This window comes from Frieseomelitta varia, unplaced genomic scaffold (genome assembly GCF_011392965.1).
Source record: "Frieseomelitta varia isolate USP_RPSP 00005682 unplaced genomic scaffold, Fvar_1.2 scaffold_231, whole genome shotgun sequence".
Taxonomy (NCBI): domain Eukaryota; kingdom Metazoa; phylum Arthropoda; class Insecta; order Hymenoptera; family Apidae; genus Frieseomelitta; species Frieseomelitta varia.
In genome coordinates, this window is record NW_025109959.1 from 288,253 (window position 1) to 307,105 (window position 18,853).

At 36.5% G+C, this 18,853-nt stretch overlaps 3 protein-coding genes across 16 annotated transcripts; 2 read left to right on the plus strand and 1 right to left on the minus strand.

The window, feature by feature from the left end:
* Positions 1 to 138: 138 nt before the first annotated feature.
* Positions 139 to 3,375, minus strand: LOC122527748. 3 transcript variants are annotated; one of them, XM_043652209.1, is made up of 2 exons: positions 2,754 to 3,375; positions 139 to 2,299 (listed from the first exon to the last, which is right to left on the minus strand). In XM_043652209.1, exon 2 carries the CDS (start codon positions 2,288 to 2,290, stop codon positions 677 to 679), a length of 1,614 nt encoding a protein of 537 aa, XP_043508144.1. In that variant the 5' UTR covers positions 2,291 to 2,299; positions 2,754 to 3,375; the 3' UTR covers positions 139 to 676. The 3 variants fall into 3 exon arrangements, with proteins under 3 accessions (XP_043508144.1, XP_043508143.1, XP_043508145.1); XM_043652208.1 differs by having other exon boundaries at positions 139 to 2,305; XM_043652210.1 differs by having other exon boundaries at positions 139 to 2,324.
* LOC122527749 (solute carrier family 41 member 1-like) lies at positions 2,166 to 7,835 on the plus strand. 7 transcript variants are annotated; one of them, XM_043652218.1, is made up of 9 exons: positions 3,595 to 3,756; positions 3,833 to 3,914; positions 4,522 to 5,278; positions 5,344 to 5,641; positions 5,726 to 6,197; positions 6,312 to 6,459; positions 6,536 to 6,738; positions 6,808 to 6,956; positions 7,060 to 7,835. In XM_043652218.1, exons 4-9 carry the CDS (start codon positions 5,345 to 5,347, stop codon positions 7,243 to 7,245), a joined length of 1,455 nt encoding a protein of 484 aa, XP_043508153.1. In that variant the 5' UTR covers positions 3,595 to 3,756; positions 3,833 to 3,914; positions 4,522 to 5,278; position 5,344; the 3' UTR covers positions 7,246 to 7,835. The 7 variants fall into 7 exon arrangements, with proteins under 7 accessions (XP_043508152.1, XP_043508154.1, XP_043508153.1 ...); XM_043652215.1 differs by having other exon boundaries at positions 4,522 to 5,641; XM_043652213.1 differs by having other exon boundaries at positions 5,215 to 5,641.
* A 272-nt stretch (positions 7,836 to 8,107) lies between these two features.
* Positions 8,108 to 18,452, plus strand: LOC122527747 (solute carrier family 41 member 1-like). 6 transcript variants are annotated; one of them, XM_043652202.1, is made up of 9 exons: positions 8,108 to 9,230; positions 10,790 to 11,107; positions 11,332 to 11,432; positions 12,291 to 12,431; positions 12,743 to 13,187; positions 13,342 to 13,521; positions 14,608 to 15,047; positions 15,184 to 15,404; positions 15,931 to 18,452. In XM_043652202.1, exons 4-9 carry the CDS (start codon positions 12,343 to 12,345, stop codon positions 16,269 to 16,271), a joined length of 1,716 nt encoding a protein of 571 aa, XP_043508137.1. In that variant the 5' UTR covers positions 8,108 to 9,230; positions 10,790 to 11,107; positions 11,332 to 11,432; positions 12,291 to 12,342; the 3' UTR covers positions 16,272 to 18,452. The 6 variants fall into 6 exon arrangements, with proteins under 6 accessions (XP_043508137.1, XP_043508139.1, XP_043508140.1 ...); XM_043652204.1 differs by lacking the exon at positions 10,790 to 11,107; XM_043652205.1 differs by lacking the exon at positions 10,790 to 11,107 and having other exon boundaries at positions 8,108 to 9,076.
* Positions 18,453 to 18,853: the final 401 nt, after the last annotated feature.

The window sequence follows — 18,853 nt, forward strand, 5'->3', positions numbered from 1 at the left end:
CTAATATATTGACAATGATTCAATGTTTAAAATAGAATACAAAATATTCCGTACAATAATTAATTTCACTGTGTTATCTAAGGTTTGATTTGAAAAAGAATGAATTTTACTATTGAGTACAAGGAAGGCCTCAGAATATATATTAGTATTCTATATTGTATTAATGAAACAAGAAGAAACATTAAGTTTTTTAATATTAGAAACAGTATTACAGTATAACTTCATTACACATAAGAAATATTGTGACTAACTTTTGTCACTGAAGCGCTTTTTGCATTTAATATCCAGTACATTTTCATATTATTAATATAATTTTTTAGAATAAATTAATGCACATGTTGACATTAATTTAATTTATTTTTGCTCTCAGTACCTCATGTATATTTTCATTTGCTCGATCTTCAAGGCAAGAACGTTCGTTTGCCTTGGTTGTCTTTACCATTCATTTCAACTCTTCTTCAATCTTTTTGAGAAACACTAATAGTGTTAATACACATTGCAGCTAAAAAATATTTAAAATATACCAACTTATTATTTAATTATTCCAAGATTAAATTAAAAAGATTCATTCAAACTGTATTTTATGCTGCAATAATTTAAAAGTCCAAATATTTACATATGTAGTATACATACCTAATACGTATAGAATCTCTGTACACGTATAGGATATAAAGAGTTAGAGTAAAATTGATTTCCCTTTAACAATGGTAATATAGTGATTCTTATAGATAAGAGGGGTAATATTATCGCTAACAAAGTTTCGATCTGGCCTCACCGATGCAAACGGATTTTTACACGGTGGTAAAAGAACTTCAACATTTGAGACCGAATTTACTCGATTTATTTCCCAAAGCATTTCTTCTTTGGTATAAGACGTGATAGCGGTTGGAACTAACGTTTTAGAAAATTCACGTATCGTTTCGAACCACGTGTCTTTTCCACTAAATCCAGTTTTCCGGTAGAGGCCAGGGTTGTAAAGACAAATTAAATCAGGAGCAGCGAGATTTTCCGACGCGTCGCGAACCAAATCGTGGTAAAGCTTCTCCGGTTTAAACGAAACGACAACAGCTCTGCCAGCGGATTTACATTTGTTGCAAATTTTGACCGTGGACAAAAATTTAAGAGGCACGCCTCCTGGCAATCGTAACTCTGGTCCGATCAAGATTAAATGAAGCCTCTTCAATTTCGGTAAAAAATGAAGAAACAGTTTTTCCCAGACGTCTAAATTTATACCTTCGAATTGAAATTCCGCGCCTAGTACGTGAATAGTCCAATCGGTTTTGTCTTGCCACTCGGTACAAGAAGCTTGCATAGAATAAAGAGCCGTCAGTGGAATCGTACACAAATGCGACAATACAGAATACGTATAACAATCCATTTGACGATAGTACAAGGAATTACCATAAATTTGATGCATCAGTTTATCAAGATCGAACTCCGGCCTCGCGACGAACATCTCCAGATGCGCATTCGGGATTTCCGGATCGACGCAACCGTGTTTATGCTGAAGATGCAAAAATCTTTGGAAAACTTGAAACTCGTCGCACCAATTTCTGTGCTCTTGTTCGTGTTCCTTGCAAAAGAATTCCATACCGCATTGCGTGCAACAAACTAGTTTCTCGCTAAAACGACGGCAGACTCGACAGACTCTAGGATATAATATGATCTCCTTTTCCCAAAGATCCAACGACCGTTTCATCTCAGACTCGAGAATCGCCAGCAATTCTAACCGGTAAATACGGTACTGGTCCGCGTCTAATTGCACGCCCGATTCATCGGAGAGCGCCGACACGATGGACGAGTGAATCTCTGTCAGTGCTTCGCATAATTCGCGATGCTGCGACAGTCCCTGCGTTCGATGCGTTGTCGAGCAATAAGACACCATTCGGCAACGTTCGCAAAATAACGTGGACTTTTGCAGGCAAACCATACAGAGGCTCGACACAAATACGAATCGTGGTTTCACGCTTAATTCAATGCATTCTTCATCATCGTTCTCATCCTCGTTGGACAGTATCGATGGATCAACGAATAAAGACGGCTGTACCAACGGGTACGTTAGTCGAGAACGTACACCAACTGGATTCTTCGTTTCGTGAAAACCGTCTGGCCTTTCTTTCTTGTAACACGTATCATCCGTTGCTATGGTTTTTTCTGTTGCTGTTCTCCTTTCTCTCACATCTTTCACTTTGGCTTCGTCGCGAATTGTTGGTTTTTCACAAGCAAGATTACATTTCGTCGTCTTCGACGGTAAGTTATTTCCTTTGCTCCGATGTTTTCTGCGGCCCATCGCACTGCTCTGTCACTTTAAATGTAAGATTCTGCTGTTCAAGATTAATTTAAAATAATTTTTGCTTTCTCCCTCTCTGTCTCTTTCTTCACTTTTCCTTTTTCTTTCTTCAATTTGGCATTTGTTATACAATTAATTTATAATATAAAGAATGTTGGACAACCGTGATTAATGGATAAATTTCCATGGAAAAATGATTTGGAAAGAAAGAGTAAAATTTTTTCATTCAACACTTTGTTTCCGAGAAGAACGTGTCTGAAAATTTTATCGAAGTTTGGGTAACAAATGTCTTTCAAATCTTTTTTAAATATTCAACTACAAATTTTATCTAATTTTATTCGAATCGACAGCATTCAATGAAAAAAAAAAAAATGCAAATGAATGAGTAAACGGATCCAGATGAAAGAACAAGGGAGAGAGGGAGAACTATTTACTATGAATGATAAATGAGAAACTTTCTTACCTTACAATATTACACTATTGAAAACACTATATGAAAGTAATAATATGATAAATAGTATTTATTACGTATATAGATTCATTATTATTATTAAGGAGAAGAACAATTATCCAGTTCTCGTTAAAATGATAACATACGATCGATTTTATGAGAATAAAAAAGCGCGCAATCAACGCGCACTACCTTGTCAGTCTCGCACAATGTACATATGTACATTGTCGAAACAATTCGCTTATGGGCACTGTGCCCACTGCCCAGATAAAGGTATTTCGAGCTTCATTTGTCGGTGTGCCCCCTATGCCCAGGATAACTCGCACCTAAAATTATTAGCGTTCATTCGTGACAAAAAGACTCGCGCGTCTCTAATTTCTTCCTTCAATTTTCTATCGAATTTTTCTTCGAAATCAATATTTTTGCATTATTTTACGATCATTTTACTTCTACTAACTTTTTTATTCTAAAACACAAGACTCCCTCGCATTTTTAAAAAACAAAAAACGCAAGAAAAAAATACCTACATATGAACATAAGTCAATCTTTCGCTTCAACTTTCCGATTTATTCATTTACAGTTTATTTAATTTGTATTATTATTAATTTTTTCTCAACATATATATATATATCCCCTGGTTGTTTTATGTAACGTATGCTAAAATTAACGAAACAGAGAATTTCATGTATAAAATTACATGACCGTCCATCGACATTGCATACTAAAATACTAATCCTATTCTATAAATTGTCATAACATTAAAAAAAAATTAATTCAAAATAGTTTTGGCCACTTTTGTACAAACTCTAAGAATATCGATAAAGTAAATTTCTTTCCTTGTTACGGTTACTTATGTATCTATCGCGTCGTTTATTATCAACTATTTATTATCCAGTTATCTGTTCTTTACCGTATGCACTTGACCTCGCACATTTTCAGTACTTCTTTTGCGAAGTCAGTTCGAAGTTATAAACCTCCTCGGGCTTGAACTTATCGACGTAACATATTCTATTGCGTATGTATGCATGATCAAAAATACACATCGATTATAATCTGAAATTTTTTGCTATTAATCATACGTATTATAACAGTTCATACTTTTTCGCTGATAACTCAGAACGCCTCCACGTGGTTGAACGACGAACGAATATGGAATCGTGTTGTATGCTCGAGGTAGGTTATATGGCGTCGAGGTTATGTTTACCACGTTGAGATATCATCACTGCGGCAACACGGAACGTTTCTGCTTTAATGCCGAAAATTTACTTATAAATATACCACTAACAGCCAGAATATCCGCATCAATGTTAAATATCTCGTACGTAAAATCAAAAATCTTGCGCTATGCAATTGCGATGGAAATACCTTTTTTCTTGCTTTAACATATAAAACATGACATTTTAACCTGTAGCATTCCTGTTTCGATGAAATTTCTTACACAGTATAACATTCCTTTCCGTGATAGAGTAATGATGCAAAAGACTGCATTTAAATTGCAAGCATTTTCTATTCTTTTGACAGTCTCTCAAAAAACGAATCTCCTACAAACATTTTTATATCAGTAGATAAATATCAAAACGTATCGTTATTAGCTTCGCTCTTGTTTATTTTTTGATATCTATAATTTTTACTCAAGTTACTCGGATCTTACAATTAATTTTCACTACCAGTGTCTTTCATTTCCTCTGTTCTCTGTCAAAACATCATCCATACAATTCATAATTGTTCTCGTTGAATTTTCGATTCGATTACGATTAAAAAACAATCGATTACGAAACAGGTAGAGCAATATGCTTGACTCGTCTCAAATGGATCATGGCTGAAAATATATCGAGATCGATCGTTAAAGAGATAGTCGATACATGCCTAATCTCGTTATATAACACATGAAATAATGGAAAAAAAAACAAAACATTTTCGAATATGAATATACAATAAATACTTTTTTCCTGAACAGAATGCATGCTTTTTCTTATACGATGCCGATTTTCGTTTGACAGTTTTGTACAGCAAGAGTAAAAAAAAAAAGAAACAAAATAAACTGTAACATGTACAATGAAAAAATATTTTTGTTTCACTGTACGCAATTATGATTATTGTTAATGATACGGTAGAAAGAAAAAATATATCAAAAATGGAAAAAATAGAGCAATGTAATATTGACAGCAATGATAAAAGTGATGGAGATGATGATGGAAATAACGATGGTGATGGCGATGATGATAATGATGATGATGATGAAGACAATGATGATAATGATGGCGACAATGAAGAACTGGAGAAAGAAGATGTTGATGCTGTACCTGATGAGAACGATGAGAATCATAACAATAACGATAACAAATATTAGTAATAATAACGCCTGTTAATTACACATCAATTACAACACACTCACATTGTTCCGATTAAAATGCAAATTTGCTATCTTTGTCAAAGATCAAAAGAATAGCAGGAATCATCTTTTTCATTACAGTTCTCGGTAGTACAGCTCGGAAAGCTATTTAACAAGAATGAGCCATGCTAATATAGGAATGAAGGTGAATGCAAATAATTTGCCAAATATACGACACAGAAAATCAGAAAAGAAATTTTACGTGAGCAGAATGGTGGGACTAGATAGCGATGAATCACTTCGATCGAATATTTCCGATATCATGGAAGTGGAGATGAAAACTGACGAAGAAACGGACAGCGATGGGGAACATACACAGCGACTTATACCATCGCCAACTGATCACGAATGTATCAACGATGATGCAAAAAAGTCGATCACACGAGACACTCAATTTAGGCAATTCAAAGATGAGAATGTCTGGTCTATGTCTATACAAATGTTTGTGCCTTTTTTGTTAGCTGGTTTTGGTATGGTGGCTGCAAGTATGTTGCTGGATGTTGTACAGGTACGTACAGGTATCGAATTTAATAAAAGAACAATACACAGATATCAAGAAATAAACTTCGATTGAGTTCCTTCTTCTTTGTAGCATTGGCCAGTATATCAAACGGTATCCGAGGTGTACATATTGGTGCCAGCACTGCTTGGCTTAAAAGGGAATTTGGAAATGACATTAGCTTCTCGATTTTCAACTCACGCAAACCTTGGACACATGGATACAAAGAAACAGCAATGGACTTTAATCGTTGGAAATCTTGCTTTAATACAGTGTCAAGCAACTGTAGTGGGCTTACTGGCTTCTTTAGCTGCTATTATACTTGGTTGGATTCCCGAAGCACAATTTGACATTTACCATGCGCTTTTGTTGTGCGCCAGTGCCTTAGTTACTGCATCCATAGCAAGCTTTTTATTGAGCTTGGTGATGGTTGCAGTTATACTGTTATCCAAACAGATAAACATCGATCCAGATAATATAGCTACACCGATTGCAGCTTCTCTTGGTGATTTAACAACTTTGATGCTTCTTTCAGGAATAGCATCTCTTCTGTTCAAAGCAACAGGTATGTATATATAACACAAAATGAAATAAATGTATATTACATGAAAGTAAGTTATACTTCTGTTCAAAGATGCAACAGCTTTCTATTAATTAAACTCTCATGGCATTATTTCAGAATATGCACCATGGATAGCACCGATGTTAATAATATTTCATGTCATTGTCACGCCAGTTTGGTATTATATTGCAGCTAAGAATCCATTTACAAGGGAAATATTAGATTATGGCTGGGCACCTGTGATATGTGCAATGTTAATTAGCAGGTTTTTACATGCTCTTTATTTTGGAAATTTCAAGTTAACATCAGTCGCTTAACGGTGATGTTTCCATTAATTTTAGTATGGGTGGTTTGATACTAGATTATACAGTATCCAATTATAAGGGTATAGCAGTATTTCAATTAGTAATAAACGGTGTTGGCGGTAATTTAGCCGCTGTTCAGGCTAGTAGAATATCGACATCTTTGCATAAGGATCACCGATCTAACAGTCAAGAAGCACCCACTGTTCGTTTTAATCCGTTCTACGTTTTCTGTACCAAAGGTACGTCAATCATAAATAAACTTTAGATATTAGATATTTTTTATGAGGTACAGTATGAATGCATTATAGGCGGACATGCAAGGACTGCTAGAGTTTTATTAACAATGGTAATACCTGGTCATTTAATATTTAGCTATACCATTAGTTACCTTCAAGCTGGTCATACTTCCTTTACGCCCATATTTCTTATTGTTTATTTGACTGCCGCTTTAGTACAGGTATACATCCATTTTCCTATCAGTACTCATTGTCAATATCATATAATCGACATAAACCGTAACAATTCGTTTATTCGTTTTAACACTTTCGTTTAATTATTAGGTAATATTGTTGTTATATATTACGCAATTAATGGTTGTATGGATGTGGATACGAGGGATGGACCCAGATAGTTCTGCAATACCATATCTAACTGCAGCAGGTGATTTGTTAGGTACGGCACTATTAGGAATCGCGTTTCACATACTGTATGCCATCGGAGATGGAGATTCTGATGTCGGAGATTGATTGGACTTTATATTCAAAGTTCGTGTGAAATGTTGAAAATGTACAGAACAAAGTACAATCCTATGTCATGTTTGATCAAGTTTGGAACATTCATACAATTCCTATCCTTGTATGTTCCACAACAAATCATATTATTTTTGCCTTTTGCTTTTTCACATTTTCTTTAGTTTTTTTTTTCTTGTTTTTCATTTTCCACTATACAGTTTTTTTTTTCCTTGCTTTGATACAAAAAGGAATAAATGTTACAAACGAACAGAAGTTATCTAAGAGCAAATTGTTTCAATGTCAATCATTTTATAGGCAATACATTCATGAAGTTTACACGTGTGATCGAATTGTTCGATTTTTAAACGTCAATACGTACTTTTACGTATTTCTACGCGTAAGTTACTAATGTATAAAAATACCTACTTATCGTTTGTACTCTAACGCAAACATGTATATACAAACATTATCGAACACGGCGTTCATTTCAATTGCCATTAAATTTAAAGCGAGCACGCTCACCATATCGTATCTAACGAAACATGCTCAACTATTTTGTACCAAATACTGTACTTATCAGTCGAAATAAATTCGACTCAAATGCACACATCATTGTACTTTATCATTTCTCATCATTTTCCAGGATTTTTACCGTTCTATTTTTATTACCTACTGTATTATATAATATAATTGATATAAAAATCGAAGCATGTAATCCAGAACGAGCATTGAACGCGGTCGGAGATTAGAATGGACTAAGCATGAGAAGAAGAAAGCGAAGAAAAATAAAACAAAAGAGGTAAAAGTATAGTGAGATATGCACAAGGGTAAGAACAATACGAGTACGGTCAAAGATAGGTCAAATTGTAATATGGTTCGAGTTAAGCACAATTCTACTTGGTCTGTTACAGTGGTGTCTTTCTTTCGTATGATATTGTACGATCGAGTTACGAATAGGGCTTAAAGGTTTGTAAGCGTAATCGCATAAGCGAGGCATCTGAGCGTGTGCGTTCAACGAATATACATCGCGATGCGTGCACGTGCACATCAACATTAGTCAACGATTCGCACACGCACAACGTACAAACGAAACGACCAGGCTGTGGTTGAGAAGCACATCAGCTTGTCTCCGTCAATGAAATAGTTAGATCTGTCAGTGCCAACTATCGCCTCGTTCTCGGCGGAGCCTTTTAGATTTTATCTATCGTGTTGCTTGATTAAGTCGTTTTCTAAAACTGTTCTCGTACTGACCTCCCTGCATTCGCCGCGGTAGCTTCTAGTTCTCAAGAAGAAAGGGAGAGAGTGTCACCTGTTACCGGTCGAATATCCGTTCCTATATTTCTTTTGAATTGCCTTGTACTAAATACGTACCAAACGAAAAAGACAATCAAAGAAATAAAAATCTGCCGAGTCCATTACATCTTCTCTCGGATCCGTGTCATTCTTTCTCGTTTGCATTTATCGTACCCTATTCGAACGTTGTAGATACAAACGTCCTTCGTTACTCTGTCCTTCATTCATAGTTTACTTATCGTCGATTACGAACAAGAAAAAAAAAAAAAATATTACGAAGTAACTATCAAGGATAGTCGAACAGAACGAGAACTATCAAAGTAACAATTATGTACTGGCCATTAATTTTCATAACACGTTAAGTTTCAATTGAAATTAAAAAAAAAAAGAAAAAGAAAAAGGAAAAGATACGCAATTGAACGCGGTGTGAAGAAACGCGATTGCAAAGCACATTCTTAGCTCGCCACGCGTGAATCGTTTGTTTCGTGATCTATTTTCTTCTTACGTATTTCCCTGCTGTTTACTACCGTTCCGCCTCGCGATACAACCGTGTGTAAGTATAATTACGACACCATCTACTATCCCTTTGTCATGAGATACGAGGACACTATAGGGACAAAGGAGCGAAACTCTTGGCCTTCCATGATAAACGAAAGAGATGTGATTGAATGCACGCCTCGCGGGTCACGGGAACCAAGTATCAAAACGTATGTTAAGTTATTGCTCCTCATGGTCGAACTTAAACACGTGGAGTAATTTATCAATTTGTGAATATGTTACGGAAGTGCTTCGTACTCGCGCGCCGTTAACGTTAAACGGCAATGTTTGCAAATCCCGATGCACGAATGTTGCAGGACATATTCGATTTCCGATCGTACATAGTTATTTGATTTTTGTATGTAATTCAGATATTTCTGCTCCAAACATTGCCAGTGAGACGAACGTCATTTTTATCCTCGATTCCTATCATTTCATTCATATACGCGTACACATCTACAGACAGTTGATGTTATGGTATTTTATAAAACAGTCAGACGTCGATTTGAGAAAGGCTAGATTTTAAGAAACATATGTTGCGTGGGTGTAGAACGAGCGAAGACGATGTATCGCACTTTTGAGTACACGTGATATCATAACGTATCAGAATTACGATAATAGTAATCACCCTCGGCTCTCCTCTCTCTTTTTTCTTTATCTCTTTACTTCCATTCTTTCCATTCTATTTTTTTCTTTTTTGTTTTGTTATTAGCTAGCTCATTTGCACATTCGTGTCGTTAAGTTTTAAATTATTTCGTTTTCTATTCAGTACTTCTTGAAAATGTCATTCATGTCTTCTCGCGTGATCTTTATTGCTTCAATCTGTGGCGAACGCTTCAATGTTTATTGAACGAAACGATTTTTCCATCCATTCGCGTGAATTACGAAGAAAAAGATGAGCAAGACACGTAATTATATCAGAAGTTTGTAATTTATCCTTCGAAGTTCCCACGCTTTGTACATACAGTTGTAATTTTAAGCTTGCAATTATCTGTACCACGTGTTTGAGATCAACTGCGATGTCAACATCATTCGTGTCGAGATATGTTTGGAGCGAGTTACCGTACTAAAATTGTAATTGAACGAATGTATCTAGGAAGAAAATAGAATTCGTAGGCAACGTATGAAAGTCAATTCTACGTGAGTAAGAAAAGTATTCGGTCAGTAAAATACATAAGGCTAGTTGTAACACCGCGATGCTTGATAGTTAGAAACTCAATGTCAAAGTGAACCACTTAATTTGTGAACGGCTAATTGTAAGAGATCTTATATAACCAGTCTTTTAAGTAGATAACAATATATAGCACAATAAAGATATAACACACACAGTATATAAACGAAATCATAAATAAACATTTTCAAGATATAATCTCGGATCATACAATACGATCGTGGAAACCTACGTTGAAACGATAAATATGTTACGTTTGGACGCAGACAGACATCTAATGATACATACAATGATCTAATCGGTACCTACGATTTAGAGATTTGATCAATATCGAGTCGAGACAAAAAAATTGTAAAATTCGTAATTTCGTCGATGATAACGATCACTTGCAATTCAATTATAAATCTAACACGTTTGACATATTCAAACAGTTAATTGTACGATACTACGTGATCCTACCCGGTATCACGATTGATCGGCCAATTATATAATAGAAAATCGAATTTCGATGGGAGATTAAATCTAAAATCAATTGAGGAAGCGATTCTTTGCACGAAGGTCAATCGAGCAAAGTAACGCGATGGAAGAAAGGAGGATGAGAGTGAGAGCGAAGGAAAGGGACAGAGAGAAGGAGAGATCAAGTGGAAACGTACGTTTGAAAAAGATAATCTTGCAAATAAACGGGCGTACAGATATGTAATTGCGCGTATGAACAGATAAGCGCAAGTAAATACCTGAAAAATAAAGCAAGAAAAGAAATGAGAGAGAGAGAGAGCTAGTGAGCAGACAGGCAGGTAAGCGGACAGGCAGCTGAGCAGACAAGCAAGAAAGCAGAAAAGCAGGCAGGTAGATAGGCGATGAATAGCAGACGGTAAGGTAGGCAAGCAATCAAGGTTTACTTGGACTGGCGATCGATAAATTCGCGCTTGCTCCGTTTAGCGTATGTTCCCGGTAAAAGTCCTAAGCGAGTTTTAAGGAGACAAACGTGATGCATGATCGAGATCAGTCGCGATGTAACCATAGCGTGAAACGGCCTCGCACCAGGCCACCAGGCTTACACCACCAAATGCGTGACGACGGTTGATTTTCTTTTTTATCAGAATCGACACAGTTTTAAGAACGTTGAAAATCAGATTTTTCCGAGTCTATGAATCTGGCCGAGATTCGACGCTCCATCGAGGATCCCCTTACAGAGGTACAGGTATGGCCAAAGTATCAAATGTACACTTCAAGCATGCCTCTGTTCTATAATATTTTTCTCAAGTTCATGTGATTTCTCGTTTATCGAAATGCATCCGTTACGTAAACAGCAGGGGACGCCAATCGATATTTTACAATCAAAGGCAAAATGTACTTTGGGATTGTTCACCTTCTCTCTTTCTCTTCTCGTGTTCTTCTTCCTTCCTCTCATTTCAGACGTTTTCCGAAAACAAACGTTGCGGAAATTTGTCGTGTTATCTCTGCTTGAACTTTTACCTGAAAAACACGTTCGTTTGAATAAATCATGTATCAAAATATTTTTCGTTTTCAAATAACAATAATCAAATAACGTTCAGCTTTTTCTTCGTATGAAATTATCATTAGCCTTGACTATCAGGATCGTTTTAACGATGATCATATTCTTGCGTGATATAACACAAACGAAATGTAGGTTGATTCAATAGAACGATCGGTCGGTCATTTTTTTGCAAAATGACTAATGACAAAGATAAATGAGGCAATGAAAAATTAGTCAAAATGGATAGAGAAGGAAGAACAGTGATAACGAAAGTAACAACCGGCAATAGACAACGTGTCGAGTATAATGTGTGTTCCGATCGAATCATCGAAAATAGTTCGGTACGAGCGAGAGTGCAGCTTGCAGAAATCGCAACGCCAAATCCAACTTGATTGCGATACTGAAAGCCAACGTGTTTTAATTTTCGACGTGCCTTACAGTTGTTCCGAGCGAATCAGCTTAGAGATATCGTCCCTCGCTGGTTACGTAATTTGCTCGATTCTTGTCCTGAAATACAATTCCAACGAGCGAACATTTAGACAAGCGTTATCATTCTCAAAGGAGAATGGCTATATATCCGTGGCAGCGAGTCGCACGGGGTCCTCAGTAGAAGATGATAGAGGACCAAGTGCATCAACATCCGGTACGACTACCTCCCGACAAACACGCCCATATCGATGTTACAGGAGCCAAAATTGAAAAGTATGTTCAACGATTAACACTATTTCATTTTCAATCATACTTGCAACTCATGCGCAACTTATACACCCTCGAGTCGTGCACGATAATAAATAAATTACGAATCGATGAATCACGTAAACCATGAACTTTAACGAATTACCTCTAACAGAATTAGAAGACATAACTGTCGATTCGATTACGTTCTTGCATTGAAATTCGATTTTCGCATTCATAAAAGTTCCCGTACTGATACGTATACACGCTGCAAGCGTGTTCGTACAAATGTATGATGTACATTTTTTTTATATTAATTTCTTTTCTCTCGTCAACAGTGATCAATGTCAAGAACCTCTGCTTTCCGAAAAGCAAACTTCCCACAGGGTAATGTCAGCTCGTGCTCGTTCGCGCACTATCTCAGAATCAACAATCGGAAACGCGATCATGGGCACAACTTCGGCCACGAGTACGAACATGGTCGCGGTGACGGCTATGGGAACGGGCACGAATGCGAACGCATGGATGGACACCGTTGTCGGGGTGAACACCACCACCGAACCCGACGACAAATCCGCCGAAGAAGATTGCGTCGAGGTGCCGATATTCGACGAGGGAACCACCGATAGCGGCCGCCTTCCCGACGTCGTCGCTGAAATTTACGGCGTAAACGAGGATGAACCCCTCGAATCGTACTTGGCGATCACTATCCAAGTTTTTATACCGTTTCTTATTGCCGGCCTAGGCATGGTTGGAGCTGGATTGGTTCTAGATTTGGTTCAAGTATGAACACATTTTTTTTCTCTTCTCGTACTCACATTCCGTGAATCGTCTTCTTTCATTCTAGTCGAGATCAATCTCTTTATTTTCATCGATCGATATTGCTCACGATCTTTTCTATCTGTGTGACGTTTGTTTCTTTTTTTTTTTTCCACAGCACTGGGTTGTGTTTGAGAAAGTGAGCGAACTGATCATTCTGGTGCCAGCACTGTTAGGTTTGAAAGGGAATTTGGAAATGACTCTCGCGTCCCGCCTTTCGACTCAGGCAAATCTCGGACACATGGACACGCCGAAACAACAATGGTACATGATCGTTGGAAATCTCGTTTTGATTCAAGTGAGTTTTGATTCACACTCTATTTTTGATTTTTCCTCGTTTTCTATCCGCAAATATTGCCTCAGTGTACACTGTCACTTTTTCTCTGTCTCTGCCTCTATTTCTATCTCTATCACTAATCTAATATCTCTATCTCTTCCTTTATCTCTATGTATCTCTTTTCCCCCCTTCCTCCTAATTCTTCTTTCAGTTATTTTATATTATTGTTAATTTTTCCACGTCCTCTATTGTATCTCCTGTATATTTCGTTTATTTGGTTTTCATTAACCGAGCGACCTTTTCACAAGAATCCTAAGAATTTTCGACACATCGCTACTTACGTTTACCGTCACGAAAATTATTCCATGTCAAATATCTATACTGACTCGCAGATGCCTTATCATTGGCGCCGCAACTTTATTTGATTATATGTTCAACGCGACAACGGTAAATGACCTTCAAGAGCAAATGTCGCTTCTAGCACTTTTTTGCCGAAACGTACATTTCTTTCTGCACATTTTATTTCATTTATTATTACTGATCTCTTACTTATTTAATAAATTTCATTTTAATTTGCTTCAATTAGCTTGACTGTCGAGCCACTCTTTTGGAAAAATATCAAAAGCATTCAAATAATAGACAAACTACGTTAGCATTTTGAAATGTTATTAATATTTGTCATAACCACAAAATATTCTTTAAACATTTGATCAAAAAATTATGGATTGAATGGACAAAACGAACAATATGTTCTTATTTGAAAATCACAAGGAAAAAACATATTAAATTGTATTTCTATAGGAGATCAATTTCTAAATTATATTTTTACTCCAAGTTACTTTCCTATATTTACCTTTAACACTAAATACATATATATTGAACGTGTCGAGAATATTATAAGCTAATCTTCAAGGATTCCCTCTATCAAATGATGCCAAAATTCAGAGAATTGATAGAAGTAGATTTATTATGTTCTTCTCGTGTAGTTTTCATTTTTATTTTCCCCCTATTCCTATGGCCAAGCTTTTCAGTAATATTTTTTATGCAGTCATTACTTCTGCCGTACGGTGTGATATTTGTGTAAAGAAGATCAGTTCGTGTCGGCAGTGCCAGGCGATAGTGGTTGGATTTCTGGGCTCTGTGGTGGCGATCGTCATGGGAGCGTTCCGAAACGGTACCATCTCGCTAGACCATGCATACCTGTTGTGTGCAAGCAGCCTCGTTACCGCGTCTCTGGCATCATTCGTCCTCGGATTGATAACCGCAGGTGTGATTGTTTTCTCCCGTCACTGTCACATAAACCCGGACAACGTCGCCACACCGATCGCCGCGAGTCTCGGCGACATCACCTCCTTAGCTTTACTCTCTTGGATATCGACGATTCTCTACGAATCGATAAATAAGCAAGATTGGGTCGCGCCCCTGGTGATTGCTTGTTACATCCTCATCACGCCGCTCTGGGTATGGATCGCCAAGAGAAACAAGTACACCAACGATGTCCTTTACTCCGGATGGACTCCTGTAATGATTGCCATGTTGATCAGCAGGTGAGTACCGATGTTCCATTTCGTTTAAATGATACTTACGAGTGCCAAGAAACGACTCTTGAAAATAAACAAGAAAAAGAGGGCACGAAACGACTATTAAAGTGAACACGAACGACCACTGTTGTTGGCCGAGCAGTTGCGGTGGTCTAATACTCGAATTCATGGTGTCGCGATTCGAAAACCTGACCGTTTTCCAACCGGTGATCAACGGCGTTGGCGGGAATTTGGTAGCCGTGCAGGCAAGCAGGATATCGACAGCCCTTCACAAACAAGCCGAGCTAGGAACACTTCTAATTCCACCGGGTCACACGCATCCTGTTATCTTCATTACGCCTATTGCTAACTTCTTTGGCAAAGGTAAAATAAAATTATGTAACAACTGAAATTTACGCTGCCGATCATGATTATTAAGACATTTGCTGATATTTAATACACTTCGCTACTATCCTCTTATGCCTTGTCGCCGCATGGCAAAATAAAGATCATAATAGTGTAAATTAAGATTTTAAAAGTTTGAACTTATTTATTTTTTTGGTTATTTATTCCAATTTTTCAATTTCGTGATTGAATTAATACGCGACTGTAAAAGCTTGGAAAAAGAAAAAGATTTTTTTTCAATGAATTTTTATAATACGAGAAAGAATATTATTTTAAGAAAAATAACAGTGATCTGAGTTACACGATTATGTTTTTCATACATCATGTCTTATAATACTCCGTAACAACATCTGTAAAATATAAAACGAAGCAAAACTTGTTACAATTTTCAAATGAATAGTAATAAATGTGTTTTAATATTCATCGGTCGATTGATGTATATCATCTACTATTAACATGAATTTGAATTAATTCCTGTTTTTTTTTTTTTTTTCTTGCCTCTTAGGTATGCACGCGAGAACAACACGAGTTCTAATGGCGATGGTTATACCAGGCCATATAATTTTCATTTACCTGATTAATTATATGAAGGACGGCAACACTTCGCTAACGCCACTCTTCGTTTTCGTTTACTTGTGTGCCGCCATGCTGCAGGTTGCTGCTCTCCTGTACATTGCTTACATAATGATACATTGGATGTGGAAACGAAAAATCGATCCCGACAATTCGGCAATTCCGTATTTGACGGCAATGGGAGATTTGTTAGGCATTAGTTTATTGGCAATTGCTTTCCAATTCCTCTATCTCGTCGGAGATCAAGATTCTGATCAAACGATCGCTCCGTGAAAATTGCGTTCTAATAAAGTGCAAAGATTTTCTCGATTATTTCCAATAAGACGACGATCGTTATCGGATACATCGTACAAAATACTCTCTCTTAAAAACAAAAAAAATCATCGCCATTGTCATCATCGATAGTGATCAGCATCGTTATCGTCGTCGTTTTTATCATCATTGATATTATCGTTATCGACAACATCATATCGTCATCGACATCATCTTCGTCACCGTCGTCGTCGTCGTCGTCATAGTTTCCGTGGTTATTGTCGTCGTTACATACGCCATGTTTTTACCCTGCATAAAGAAAGTTAAAAGTTAGTTAATCGCTTTGTTAGTATAGCATATGGCAAGGTTTTTCTTTTACGAATAAAAGAAAGCAATACATCGAAAAAATATATATGTATCAAGGCGGATGCCTGACGAGGCTATGCTTTCGCGATATATACATGTTATATTTCGCGATAATCAGATTAACTAGACAAGCATACCCTCTCAACCGAAATGTTTCTGCTCCAATTGACTCGAATTTTATTCTATTCGATTCGATTCACTATTTAGTCTCGTATTATAATCCCGTGATATTATTTCCTCCGTTCATCTAGTCGTTGAGAAAATAAGTTTATCATAATTGGACTATGTATTATGCATACGCGAGATCTTAATATAGTCCCTAGTTGTAAAGAAATTTAAATCGACGAGCAATCCGTGTTTTCGCGAAAAATTTGATTAGAAACAAAGGGAAAAGTGTCTCAGAGTTGGGATACGAAGAAAGAAATTCAAAGTACTGTTTCAGATTGATCACACTGATTTTTAGTCTGTCAGTAACTAACGACACATACGTATTTATACATATGTCACGAACTTAACGAAATACATATGTAAACCTAACAATAATTCGTAACGTCGATACAATGTGCATGTGTCTTCGAATAGTTGCCTTTGTGTACCATGGGAATTAAGTAGATAATTTAAATATCGAGTAATGTCCATACGAACTATTTTTGAACGCTTTGAATAACTTGTTAACAAGATGAAGAGGGTGCGGCACTCTGGACCGACTCTCCTTGTAATATCTATTAGCGCATTCTCGATCACTCAATAAAATCAGTCACAGTGCGGCATTGTAGAAGTCGGTATGTCGCTATGATAGTTACACAACTGCTCTAGCTCCATAATTCCGCGAGTCTTCCACCGAAGTTAGCCGATTATCGACACTGCGAAATGTATTTTCACTATGTACACACAAAGCGATTCGAGAGGCCTCGAAATGAAAATCAGGTTTACACATCTTTCACCGTAGGAATTTTCTTTAGAGATATCGCCGTACAACTAAACAATTACACATATACATATGTTGAAACACGATATTTTGTCTCTTTTTCTCTTGGCACGCGTACGCAAACGCAATATAATGCCTAAAATTTGAGAAACATTGTAAAAACCAGTAGGAAAATTCACACTGAAAGATTAGGCTATAAATATATATTGACAATAATGTTTGTTTCGAGGGGACGGATAGACTATTTTTTACCCAACACAAACGAAAAATGTAAAGTAAAACGCTTCCTTTTACACGCATAGACACAAATTGAGAATGCGAGTAGACGTTCCGTTTTCGGAAAACTCGGAGAAAAATACTTTTATTGTTCAACCGGTATCGTTTAAATGAATTTATGTTTTTTAAATAGATATGGATATATTTACATACGTGCCAACAAATTATGAAACGGGAACTTATGAAATATTTTCCTTCGAGTCTTTCTCAAAAGCTTGAACCGAAGTGAAGGAAAAGAAATTCGAAAAGGGAAAACGTGAAAGAGAGAAGAGAGAGGCAAAAACTAAAATTTGAACAAGATAAATTTTAAGAAGAAAATGAGAAAGGTCATGATGATTATTTTTTAATACGGTGCTACTGAAAATAGATTTACGACGGCAAAACACATGCGAGCTACTATGAACTACAGACGCAAATAACTAGCTCGCTTATTCACGTCATGGTACCTGTTCTTCGTCAAAGTATACGCATTCTAAACTGTCTCAGTTCGATCGAACAAGTCAAGCAAAAGGATTGTTAGCCATTTTCGAATGGTGAGATTAAAATCGAGATGTCATGCTGGTACAAAGCGATTGAACGCACATTTGAATGAAACATCGATGTAGTTTTATATAATAAAATTGAATTAAAAGGGGAAAAAAATCAAATGTTTTCTTATATTATCGTATAGATTCTTTTCTTCGCTATCCTAATCTTTCTGTTCCACTTCTATCATAACCATTCACTTCCTAGTCTACGAAGTCTTAATTAAAATATTACTATTGAACGACAAAAGAAGTTTAAAAACTTCAACGTATACAAAATATTCAAGTTAATTTATTGCAAGTTCTGTAACCTCCAAAAATAAGTTTACATCTTGTTTAATTTCGCAGGAAACTAAAGAAACTGTGGTGCAACGCATGTACTCCTGCACTGTTCTATTTACATTTAAATGATTTAAAATTCAAAGCGCAATAATGACGAAACCGGTAATTATTTACAAAACAATTGATCTTGCTGATTTTAATTGCCTTGAGATATGTTGCCAAGGTTA